This window comes from Canis lupus, chromosome 18 (assembly GCF_003254725.2).
Source record: "Canis lupus dingo isolate Sandy chromosome 18, ASM325472v2, whole genome shotgun sequence".
Lineage (NCBI taxonomy): Eukaryota > Metazoa > Chordata > Mammalia > Carnivora > Canidae > Canis > Canis lupus.
This window is the reverse complement of record NC_064260.1, coordinates 307903-320071: the sequence shown is the minus strand read 5'-3', so window position 1 is coordinate 320071 and position 12169 is coordinate 307903. Positions and strand designations below refer to the sequence as shown.

At 54.8% G+C, this 12169-nt stretch overlaps 1 protein-coding gene across 1 annotated transcript in view; it reads right to left on the bottom strand.

Moving 5' to 3' along the window:
• The window catches only part of ABCA13 (ATP binding cassette subfamily A member 13), a 188739-nt gene that overhangs the window by 34713 nt on the left and 141857 nt on the right, over positions 1 to 12169 (bottom strand). The window contains exons 44-47 of the mRNA XM_049096779.1: positions 11335 to 11491; positions 9025 to 9278; positions 4146 to 4335; positions 2253 to 2362 (exon numbers count right to left, since the gene is read on the bottom strand). Coding sequence (XP_048952736.1) covers positions 2253 to 2362; positions 4146 to 4335; positions 9025 to 9278; positions 11335 to 11491 — 711 coding nt within the window. The remainder of the gene's footprint in view (positions 1 to 2252; positions 2363 to 4145; positions 4336 to 9024; positions 9279 to 11334; positions 11492 to 12169) is intronic.

Here is a 12169-nt window from a genome sequence, read left to right as displayed (position 1 = left end):
CCGAGCTGAAATCAAGAGGCAGACACTCAACCGACTGTGACACCCAGGTGCCCCTAAACTTCAGTTTCAATGTATTCAGTTACGGGGGTGCCTGGGCGGCTCATCCGGTTGAGTGAGTGCCTTGGGCTCAAGTCATGACCCTTGCGCCGGGTCGGTCTCGGTTGGGGCTCCCTGCTCATCGGGGAGCCTGCTTCTCCCTCTCTCGGCCCCTCCTCTCTGCTTGTGATCTTTCTCTAAGATAAATAAAACCTTAAAGAAAAAAGAAAAAAACCCTCCTCAGGTCAAGAACCGGCAAGAGAGGTGAACTGAGAGGATGCACACAGATAGGGCCTGAGGCTTTGCGGACTCCTGACCAGGTGGACACTCCTCTGTGGATGATCACCGCTCGACAGGACCAGCACACAGCGGACACGGCCCTTACAAGGCTGCTGGCCACACACTGAGTGCAAAAGGCTCACAGGCCCGGGGCTAATGCACACACACCGGAGCCTTACAGGGACCGTCCCTCCCTCGCACCCAGGACCCAGGAGGGGTGATGGGCCTTGTAGGTGGCGTAACTTATCCCTCCAGACACTTCCAAAGTCTACTCTGCTTCCAGGCAGACCCAGGCCAGCCCCGCTTGGCTCCGAGGCAGCACCTTAGCCCTCCTACTCCTCCAGTGAGTCATTGGCCTGAATTCCAACGCTATGTGATCTGGTAACTCCTATGCTGAGAACTCGGATTCAAATCCTCTGCTACTTTCCAGAAGCCTGACTCCTAGCACACCACAGAATGCCCTGAGCCCCAAATTCCTGATCAGTGTGATCAGGATGAGGTCCTCTTCCCCAGGTGGTTCCAACCCCCGGATGAGACCAGAAACGCCAAGCCCCACATGGCCTGATGCTTGGTAAATACCAGAGTCACAACAGTGTAACTATTAGGATTACAACTTATTCTAATTCTAACCCCAGGAGTTTGCAACCTCTAGCATCTAAGAGCTGCAGAGGGTCAACCTACACATCTGCTGGTGCCGGTAGTGAGGCCATAGGGACGGGTGGGGACTGTGACGAACTAGGAAGTCTGCGTTCTGACCAAGGGAGGTCCAATTCCAAAATGCACGTGCTGTACTGGCCAAATAAAAACAAAGTGACTGTTGGCCTGCGGTCTTCCAGTCGGTGACCACTGCCATTGTGCCAGGGGCTCAAGATAATTTAAATCTAATTACAAAGCTCGGTTACGAAGTATATTCTGTACTTACGGACACACCTTCATAGACGTTAATAAACAAGAAAAGAAAAGAGCCCTGTTCCTGATCATATAACCTCAAAAAAAAGAGACAAAAAGGACCTGAAAATAATGAATGACTATCAACGTACCCTAACTGGGTAGCAGTAGGTTATGAGCTTCATGGGCAGGAAGATGTACACCAGCTAAATAGTTAAAATTCCATTGTGTTCTAATTACCCATTTAATTCCTTGACTAGCAATGTGCAATTAACATTACAAATAATCAAGGTTAAAAATATAATTAATGCAAGTGCGATTTAGTCATAATTAAACTAATTACACACATACGTAGCATAATAAGGGATTGCAAGCCATTAAGGAGATATAAATGTATTCTTTCCTTCAAGAACAGCTATTTGAATTTCATTTTCCAATTAGTTTACAAATGATGGGACGGGATCATGAACAAGAGAGTCAGGCTTCCAGGGATGAGAAAAATAGACCATATATTTTTTGCTTTTGACATTCTGATCCTTCTATCCACAGGTACTGGTAAATAGAGAGGTTAGGGATGTGCACGCACGCACGCACGCCACCCAAGCAACAGACACACACCTTCTTCCTTCCACAACTGCAGGAAAAAACCAGCAGTGTGAGAGCTCGAGCATGCTTCGACTCCATACACGCGACTCCCTCTCAGAGCCTGCACCAGGACGCACACGTACCTCACACTCTCCCTACTGGTCGGATCTCCTTCCTCCTATTTCCCACTCACCTGGGTCAGCAGCCAGACACACGGGGCCCGCTGGGCGCCCGGAGAGACCTCAGGCCTGGCCGCTTTCTGCCCACACCCCCTCCACCCTTTGCGGATGAGATAAGGGAGCTTATCCCATTGGCACCAGAGACCCCTCCCCGTCTGGCACCTGGCAGCTAACAGAAAGGTAAACGTGGAAGGAGGACGCAGCTCAGACTCCAGGCCACAGAGCTGAGGGGATGCGGGCGGCTCTAGGGCTCGCTCAGGATGCCCTGGCAGGCTCTGGATTTACCCTGCGGGGGTCCTGATGACGGCGTGTCCTGAGGTCGGAGGGCAGTCCCCGTTGAGCATCTTGAATGTGCTGCTCTTCCCAGCCCCGTTGGGCCCCAGGAGCCCAAAGCACTGACAGGAGAGAAGAAGCGGGGGAAGGGCATGTCAATCCCAGCAGACAGCACTTACTCTCCGAGCCGCCGGTTTCTGACGCTCGCAGACCTTTAAAATCACACGACAGTGCAAAGCGCTCTGGAAGCGATCGTGGTACCTGAGCGGTGTGACTGTAGGGACACTCACCTCCGAGGGGTGAATCCAAGGAAGGAACCCTCCAGAGGGTGAGCAGGCAATGCCAACTACCGGGGATTGTGCGAGATCCCCCATCACATGGCGGGCAGTCCCCACAAGGCCCTAACTGTGTCCCTTTGTGGGAGATGACAGTCTTTGGAATTCACTCGTTGTTACCGTTATCTGCTTGACGCCACTGCACAGTTTACAGTTTGTTCTGGGGCACCTGGAAGGCTCAGTCGGTGAAGCTTCCGAGTCTTGGTTTTGGCTCAGGACATGACCTCAGGGTGGTGGGATGGAGCCTTGTGCCAGGCCCCATGCCCAGCGAGGAGTCTGCTTGAGATTCTCTCTCTCCCTCCCCCTCTGCCCCTCCTGCACTGAGCTCTCTGTCGCTCTCCTTCACAAATAACTAAATACTTTATTTTGTTTTAAGATTTATTTATTTATTTATGATAGACAGAGAGAGAGAGGCAGAGACCCAGGCAGAGGGAGAAGCAGGCTCCATGCCGGGAGCCCAAAGCGGGACTCAATCCCGGGTCTCCAGGATCGTGCCCTGGGCCAAAGGCAGGCGCCAAACCGCTGAGCCACCCAGGGATCCCCCTAAATCAATACTTTAAAAAAATGAACACTTTAAGTAGACTCTAAAAATATTCTCTAAGCCCCCAACTTGGACTCTAGGCTGCTCCAGACAGCAGTTAAGATGACAACCGTTAGTTCTAAACACGGACACTCGGCATCAAGCCAACATTTTGGAGAGTCTTTTGGCTCAACGTCGTCTTATGTTCCATGTGAAAAATGCCCTTCCTGCTGTCTTTTCTAGATCTAGTCCTTATCTGTCAGTATGTCCTTAGCTAGAGATTCCACGGTAGAGATAGAAACACCGTGTGGTTCTGAAAATCTCCTTCCAAGACCTCTGTGTTCTGGTGGCAGGGGCTGGCTTCCTGTCCACTGACCTAAGCTGACCTGGCTTTCCTGGGGCTGGAAACCTACTCGGGACCTCTGCAGGACAGGTGCTCCCTGAACTGCCACCTGTTTAAAGGTAGTCATCTTCAGAACTGATTTCTTTTTATGCAATTAAGCACAAATCAGGAACAACTTTCATGGCTTCTATCAGTCCCGATTAAACATTTCTACTAGAATTAATACCATATCCATGAAAAAAACTCTGAGCTATTGCTCTGGTGTGAGCATTCTTTTCCCTTTCCCAAGGAGCATTTTACTAGATGGACTTAACTGGCCATTTAAAGAGCACGGAAGTCCAAGCAAGAGCTAGAAGAGGTTCCCTTAATTAACTGGATTGATAAAATATTTGCATTCAGTAAGATGCCATCCTATAGCTAAACGATTAAAATTCTTCAATGACTTGAAATTTTTTTAAGATTATAGAAGAGAAGAAATTCCATCAATCAATTAGCAAAGTTTTCCCTGGGGAAAGAGCTGATAGATGCTCTACTCAGATTCCGTGTCTAGGGATTTTTGCAGAAATTCCAGAAATTTGAAGGAGATCTCAGATACTTTGAGCATAAGATATCAAAAGACATCAGATATTTTGAGCATGACACAGGCAGATGTGCAGTGAGAGATGCACGGGTTTGTAACAGGAAGGGTACAAATAGAGGGTCCTTACCTCTCCTCTTCGTAGACCCAAACTAATATCGCACACAGCAGTGGTTCTCCTGAAGCTCCCATAGCTTTTGCTGAGGTTGCATAACACAAGAAGGTCTTCACTGGTTTTTCCTTTCAACACTCTTATTTGCTCTTTTTCCACATCTATGTCCTTGGAAGGTGTGACTGTGCCCTGGATGGCAGAGTGACCCCTGGGGAGACGAGGTCAGAGTTACTTCACGTGGAAATGGAAGAGTCAAGAGGAAGGTCAGAAACCTGTTGAAACGGGAGATGTGGTCCTGCGCGTGGACTCTCAGCTCTGGTCCAGGCACCCCACTTCTGCATCGCGATTAAGAATCAGCAGGGATCTGGGGCCCCTGGGTGGCTCAGGGGATGAAGTAGCCGACTCTTGGCGTCAGCTTAGGTCGTGATCTCAAGGTCGTGAGATCAAGCCCCACGTTGGGCTCAGCATAGAGCCTCTTTCAGATTCTCTCTCCCTCTCCCTCCAGCTCAGGTGCTCTCTCTCTCAAGGAAGTAAATAGAATCTTAAAAATAAATAAATAATGAGCAAGAGTCCTTAACGTGAAGGAAATGTCCATGTTCCTAAAAGACAGTGAGGTGGGTAGATGTCCCACTAGGGCTACTCCCTTATTTTTTATTTTTATTTTTTAGATTTTATTTATTTATTCATGAGAGACATGAGAGAGGCAGAGACACAGGCAGAGGGAGAAGCAGGCTCCACGTGGGGAGCCCAATGCAGGACTCGATCCCGGGACCCTGGGGTCATGCCCTGGGCTGAAGGCAGGCTCTCAACCGCTGAGCCCCCGGGAGTCCCAAGCTACTCCTTTATTTTACGGACAATAAAGCCATGCCAGACTTTTGCACAAGGTGGGAAAAGGATGCATCACAAAATATCTGCAAGGAGTCGTTCTGTTTAAGCACTTTTAGCAAACAGGCCACTTGAACAAAGTAGACTGCACAGAAAAGAGCCTAAACATCATAGTTGCATAGTACACACCGGATTGTGTAGGAGGATCGTACGGTAAGTACTGCGCACAACACCGTGCAGGATGGATTTAGTGAGTTTTTGTCAGGTGGATACAAATTTAACCTTCGATTCAAATTAATCTGTTCTAAATCTGAGCTGCTCCCTTCTCGATCTTCCGTATGAAATTCAACCTGGCACACTTTAAGTTTAAATTTCAATTTCCCCTGTAAACTGCGACACGCCAATATTTTAATCATTAAATGGGCACAGACACCTAGTTAAGGTTGTGCCGAAATCAATTTCCTGGTTTTCGCCAATGTGATGCTGTCATGTGACATCAACCAAACTGCCATGAGACCAGTGGGAGGAGCGGAGTCAAGGGCACACAGGGACCCTAAGGATTCTGCAACGTCTCGCGAGCCTTGAACTATTTTAAAATAAAAAGCATTTAAAATAAAATACCCGCGGCCAGCTCCCAGGGCCCTAGGTCCTTTCTCTGTATTATTTTTTTCTGCGCCTGAAAATTACCATCGAACGAATGTAAAATCTACTCAACACACAACCTACAAGATGAAGGAATACGTGACACCAGTCACATAATGTTCAAAAGCACGAGACACGAATCACCAGAGACAATGAGATCAGTGGAGAATCACGGCATCGGTGCCGCGCGACCATCCCATTGGCACAGGGTGCCCTGGAGAACCTGGATTCTGTGCTGGGAGGGAGGACCCCACAGCAGATTTGAAGCGTAGAACTCAGGCTGTGTGTGAGCTTGATGCATTCTTTTAAGATTTAGTTCTTTATTTTTAGACGGGGGAAGGGGCAGAGAGAGACTCTCAAGCCGACTCCGTGCCGAGCACAGAGCCCACCGCGGGGCTCGATCCCAGGGCCCTGAGATCACGACCTGAGCCGAAACCAAGAGCCAGATGCTCAACCGACTGTGCCCCCCAGGCCCCCTTGACCTTAATGTATTTTAATTAATAAAACATAATGGTTGTTAATGTGCTAAGCCACCCAAGGACGGGGGTCGTGTGGAGTGGCTAATGGAACAGGGCCGAGGAGAGGCGGACGGAGCTCCGTGTGGGAGAAGGGGCTGCAGGTGTGTTCACGTTGTGAAGACGCATCGGATTTCACGCTCCTGTGTTTGCTGGTTCCTTCCCCCTTTGCCAGCTGCAGCGTGTCTCCGGACCCTCAGCTGGCCTGGCCTTTGCCGTCCTTTTCTGAGTCCAGGAGGAGAGAACAGGCCCTTTCTTCCCCAGGAGCCCCCAGCAGCGGCTCTGACCTCCTCCCCATGGGAAGCACCGGGGAGCCCCTCAGGTTCATCCCCAGAGCTTCTGGTCGCAGGGTTCTGAGGGGGCAGGGGCAGGAAAGTGCACCTGTTCACATCTCCTGTCATTGTAGCGGTCACTTTGCAGGCACTCCCGACAACACAGTCCACCCAGCCACGCTCAGAAACGCGCCTCTGCTTCCACGTCCCGGAGGAAGGACGGGCGCGGGCACAGAGTCGGCACGGCCAGCAGCAGCAGAGAAAGGCCGTCCTGGGCCACCGGCCTACGCGCAGCCCCCCACCAAGCCAGACCCAGGTCCAGCTCCAGATCAAAAGGGGACAAGGACGCCCCCAGCCCGCCTGCCGCTCGGCCAGGGCTCGGCGTCTCGTGGAGACTTGGATTCTGAGCAGAGCCCCATAGGGAGCAGCAGGGCTCAGCTCAGGGCCGGGGCTGGCCAGGGCGACAGCAAGGAGGGGCCCCTCACCCAGCACCCAGGCCCAGCGGTGGGGGCCGGTCACGACGGCCCATGGGGCGTGGGGGGAGGTGGGCACGTCCCTCCTGGGCATGGGGGGCAGGTCTTCCTATTCACTCCCAGGATTCAGCTCCACCAGCCCACAAAGGACCCGATGGTGGCGGGGAGTGCGGCACACACACAGCACAGGATGATGCTGGGGCCCGCCCGGGGCGTGGGTGACGCCAGCCTGCCAGAGACCCCGGCTGAGCAGGTGACCGGAGGCAAATGCCCCCCAAGGGGGGAGGGGACGGTCTTGGAGAGCTTCTTGGGCGTTAAATGCCCACCTGAGGGGACCAGGCTAAGAACCCTGGATTTCCCCGTTTGGGCAGTGATTAGCGGGCCCGGGCGGATGTGGATCTGAAAAATACTGCAATGCAGTGAGACGTCCACTGTAGGAGCCCTCCATGCGGCAGTGCCTGGAGGGCAGCGGCCGTATTCCAAAATACGGTTTATCCTACGCTGTGCAAAGGAATCCAGGACGGGTTCCCTTTTAAGAACAAGTCTTCTGATGCTCCCGGAGGAGGAGCCTCCTGGAATCCACCCGACGGGACGCTGCAGTCTAGGTTTTAAAACAGATTAGACGCGTGAGGGCCAATCACAGAACCAGTCGTGTTTGAAAGGCACTCAGAATTCTCTTACAAATCCAGGGCAACGCTGGGTATCCACAGCCTCCGGCGTGATTGTGGCCGATTCAGGAGAGCTTTGGGATTCCGAGTCAGAGCGGCTCGCTGCTTCAGCAGATTGGAAGGATTGACAAAGGAAGCATGTCACGAAGCGACTGGCGGGAACAATTCCACAAAGGCGTCGCCACAAAAGCTCATAGCGCGGCCCCCGTCCTCAACAGGCTCTCCAGGGACACGGCCCTAGTTAGTCACTTCTTCACGAAGGATCCTCTTGTAGTTGAAGCGTGCAGCGCTTGGGAAGAGCAGGTGCACGGACGCAGGCCACGCGGGCCACGGAGGGGCACGCACAGCTCTGTGAGGCCTACGTGCAAACGCACATTTCTTCCCCATGCGTCCACAACATGTTAGCTGACAATACTCTAGATGCTCCTGCAAGGCTGCCTGAAGTCCCGCTTAGAGTAACAGGGACTTGTGTGTGTGCAGACGGGCCACAAACACAGGAACGGACACGTCAAAGGAAATATAAACATATTATATACTATGCACTGTTACGTCGTTAAACACGAGACGCGCGTGTAAATGTCATAGTATTAACACACAACACGTATTCCTCGTGCTCCTCGACGTTCGTCACCTAACAGAGAAGATCACAGCATCAAAAGCAAAAGGATTTGGCAAAGGGCAGGCGGTTGTCAGAGCTGACCTTCCATTCATCCCTGATTTTTAGGAGTTAATGCCATTGAGCCGTAAAAATAAAATACGTTAGGGGCGCTGGGGGAGCTCAGTTAGTTAAGGATTGGCCTTCGGGTCAGGGCACGATCCTGGGGGCCTGGGACTGAGCCCTGCATCGGGGCCCCCGGCTCAGCAGGGAGTCTGCATCTCCCTCTCCCTCTGTGTGGGAGTGCGCTCTCTGTCTCAAACAAATAAATAACATCTTTTTTTAACTAACTAACTGAATAAAAGAAGAAAGAAAGAAAGAAAGAAAGAAAGAAAGAAAGAAAGAAAGAAAGAAAGAAAGAAGAAAGAGAAAGAAAAAGGAAGGAAGGAAAAAAGGAAGGAAAGAGAAAAAAGAAAGAAGAAAGGAAGGAAGGAAGGAAAAGAAAGGAAGGAAAGAGAAAGAGAGAAAGAAGAAAGAAAGAAAGAAAGAAAGAAAGAAAGAAAGAAAGAAAGAAAGAATTTATGGTCTCAACTGAAGTCGCCTAGATGCTACAATCAAAGTAAGAGGGAAAGTCAACAATTTCAAAGGGGAAAATTAAATAATTAGAACGATCATGTCACCACTTGGCACTGCCACATCCGCCTTCCTAGCAGTGGTGACTCACATCAGTCCAAAAAGCAAAAAGGGACGAAAGAAAGACGGAAAGAAAAGAAAAAGCAGCATCAACCCGAAGCCTCCCCCGTTGGCAGTGTGGCCCACGCTGGGTGGACGCACTGGGTGTCCTGCGACCTGAGGATGGAGCCCCCCCGCCCCCCCCACCCCACCCCGGGACGAGCCCACGCCCCACCGTGGCCGCGGCAGACGGTCCCACTGCAGCGAAGCCCTGAGGAGGAGGAGCACGGTGCCGTGCGCGGCCAGCTGCACGAAGATCCAGCCCAGGAAGTCCATCTGGAAGGGGCTCACGTAGGAATCGATGCCGAAGCCGTGGGTCAGGTCGTACCGGATCTGGTTGTAACACAGCTCGATCAGGCCCTGCCCGAGGCAGAACTGCGGCAGCACGGTGAACACCCACTTGAGCACGTCGTAGATCTTCTGTAAATTCTGTGCAGGGACACGAACGGGGAAGGGGTCAAGCTCTCTGCACCCCCCGCTTCCCTGCGGGGCCCGTGTCCCAGGCTCCCTGCCGGCGCCCTGGAGGGCGCGCACGGCCACCGACCCAGACGGCGTTATTCCGGAGCCTGAGGTCTGCCGGGTCTGCCTGGCTGGGCCGGCGGACGTGCCCGGGGAGCCCTCACCCGCTTCCCCCTTCCGTGTCCCGCTTTGGGAACGTGCAAGTCCACCCTGAGCCCGTCCACAGTCGTGCTGCGGAAGGAAGCACGGGATCTGCGGTTCACCGGCTCCCGGATGGAGGGCGCTTCCGTCTCACGATGCTTCACGCCTAAAGCCCCGTCCACACCTGAGCAGGTGAGACATAGGGGAAGACTTGCGAGTGATGCTAGAGTAAGTCAAGGCTTTGGGGGACTCGTGGGATACATGGAGGTATTTTTCCTGTGAGCAGAACGTGATCTGGGGGGGATTGACGGAGGGGACGTGCCCTGCAAATTCACAGGTGCACCCCTAACCACCACGCCCTCGACCCCGCGGGGTGATGGTACTAGGAGGTGCGGCCTGAGGGAGAAGACCGGGTTGGATCGGGTCAGTTTTATTATTTTTTTTATTTTCAATGCCACTTTTAAATTAAATGTCTACTGAGCTTCAACAGCTCCCCTAAAATTCACTCTTTTTTTTTTTTTTCACCATCCGGTGTGCCGTGGATGTCAGCTTCATCTCACCATGAGATTAGACTTGGGGCTGTGTCAGCCGTCGCCCACTAGGCCCTTCTGTAAAGGACCCTGTGCTCCCACCTCCATGGACTTCACTGCACTTCACCCTCGATAAATGCACAGAGCAGTCAGGTGCACCCAGCAGGTGTGGTCCGAGGGGCACACGGGGGCTCAGACCTCACACCCCTGCCTGCAGCTCAGGTCACGGTTTCGGGGGCCTGGGATCGAGTCCTGCATCGGCTCCTCGCTCGGCGGGAGTCTGCTCCTCCCTCTGCCTCTGCTCCTTCTCTCTCTCTCTCCCTCCCTCTCTCTCTCTCTCTCTCTCTCTCTCTCTCTCTCTCTCGCGCGCGCGCGCGCGCGCGCGCATACACGCGTGCTCTCAAATAAATGTTTAAATAATTAAATAACAGAAAATCAAATAAACGCAGTCGTGAATAAGGTGACTTGGGAGCAGCAGAGCGCGCGATCGCAGGTGTGAACTCTTACACGAGGCTTCGTCTCCAAGCGCACAGGGAAGCAGCACGGGGGCCTCATCGGACTCTTCCCTTAGCTCATTGGACTCGTCCTATCTGCCGCTCGTCGGGGACGCCAGCCCGTCCTAAACGGGCTTATAACCGGGGCTTTTGGGAAACGGTGTCCCTGAATCAAATAACGGACCACACCAGAGCTGCGTCTCTCCCCGGTTAGGACGTAGGAGCGGCGCGTCCCTGGACGCTGACTGCGGCTGCAAGAGCACAGACGCCGAGGCCCCCGCGCCTCCTCCTGTGATCCCGTCCCCAGGGCTTCGCCTGTCCCCCCCGGGGCAGTGTCCGCCCCGAGCCTGCTCCCCGTTCCTCCTTGAGCCGCAGGGCCCCTGCGAGGCAGGGACATGCCAACCCCGGCTCAGCTGACGTCAGCCGAACGGATCCGTTCCCTTCGCCGAGCGCAGGACGGCGTCGCCGCACCAAGGGCTTCAGCAGCAGCCCGGCAGTGACCCCAAGCCGCCGGTCCCCGCGCCCAGGCCGGAGCAAGCGAGCCTGCCCGGGGACGCAGGCCGCCGTCCCCAAACACCCGACACGGCCCCGCCGCACGGCCTGCACCGGGAGGGCTGGGCGGTCGCTAGGCCGAGCTCACAGCCCCTGGTCCGTCCCATGCCCCGGACGGAGGAATCGGGGGCAGGCCAGCAGCACAGAGGGGCAGCGGGCGGAGGCAGGGGTGCAAACTTTCTGGGGGTTAAAGACCACGGCTGGCAGCCTGTTCTCCCATAGTTCCAGCTGGAAAAGTCCCCCGAGGGGCCGGGGCCGGCGCCCCCCACCCCCCCGCCGCCCTGCGAGGCGCGGCTGGAGCCCACCGACCTGCGCTCTGGAGACCATGGCCAGCAGCCGGGGCATGATGGTCATGAGCATGGTGCACAGCCCGAAGATGAAGTTCAGGGACACGAAGGAGATGAAGGCCACGTCCGAGCTGGAGAAGATCCTGGACATCAGATACATCCATGGGAGGGTCGCGTACCTGCAGGGCAGGGGGCAGGTCAGGCTGTGCTCCCAAAGGTTTGGTGGCGTGCAGGTGCAGGTGCGGGTGCAGATGCGGGCCGGGTCGCCGCTCCCTGAGCTCCCTGAACCGAGCCCACGCGGGGCCCTGGCCTGACGGCAGCAGCAGGGGACGGCCGCCAGCGGGGCAGCCCCACGACCTGGGGGCCACCCGGGGTGCCCCCACCTCCCCGGGGGCCAGCTCGGCTCCTGCTTCTCACCCCGGTTCCCGTCAGGGAAGCGAGAACCAACGGCGGCCACGGACGGGGAGCAGCAGAGCCGACGAGGGCCCTGAGGGGGCTCGGTCGTGACCTCGGGGTCGTGGGCCGCCCGCCCCAGGCTGTGCTCACAGGCTCCCCCGCTCTCCCCTGCACGTGCACTCTGATAAATCCCCCTAAATGCATGAAGGTAAAACCAGAAAGCTCCTTCTCGGCTCCTCCCCATGTCCCGTCCTGCGGGCCCGCACCCTCCCGGTGTCCAACGGCCTGGGCGGAGGGGGCCGTGGTCCCCCTGCAGACGGGAAGGCGTTCATGGGTCCTGACCAGCGGCGAGGTGACCACGGCGGCCACGAGGCTGCGTCTTCTCGAGGACACGGCACCAGCCTCACCCGCCACCCGCCGCAGGTCACAGCCTCCCTCCCATACGCCCTGTGCACGAAGCG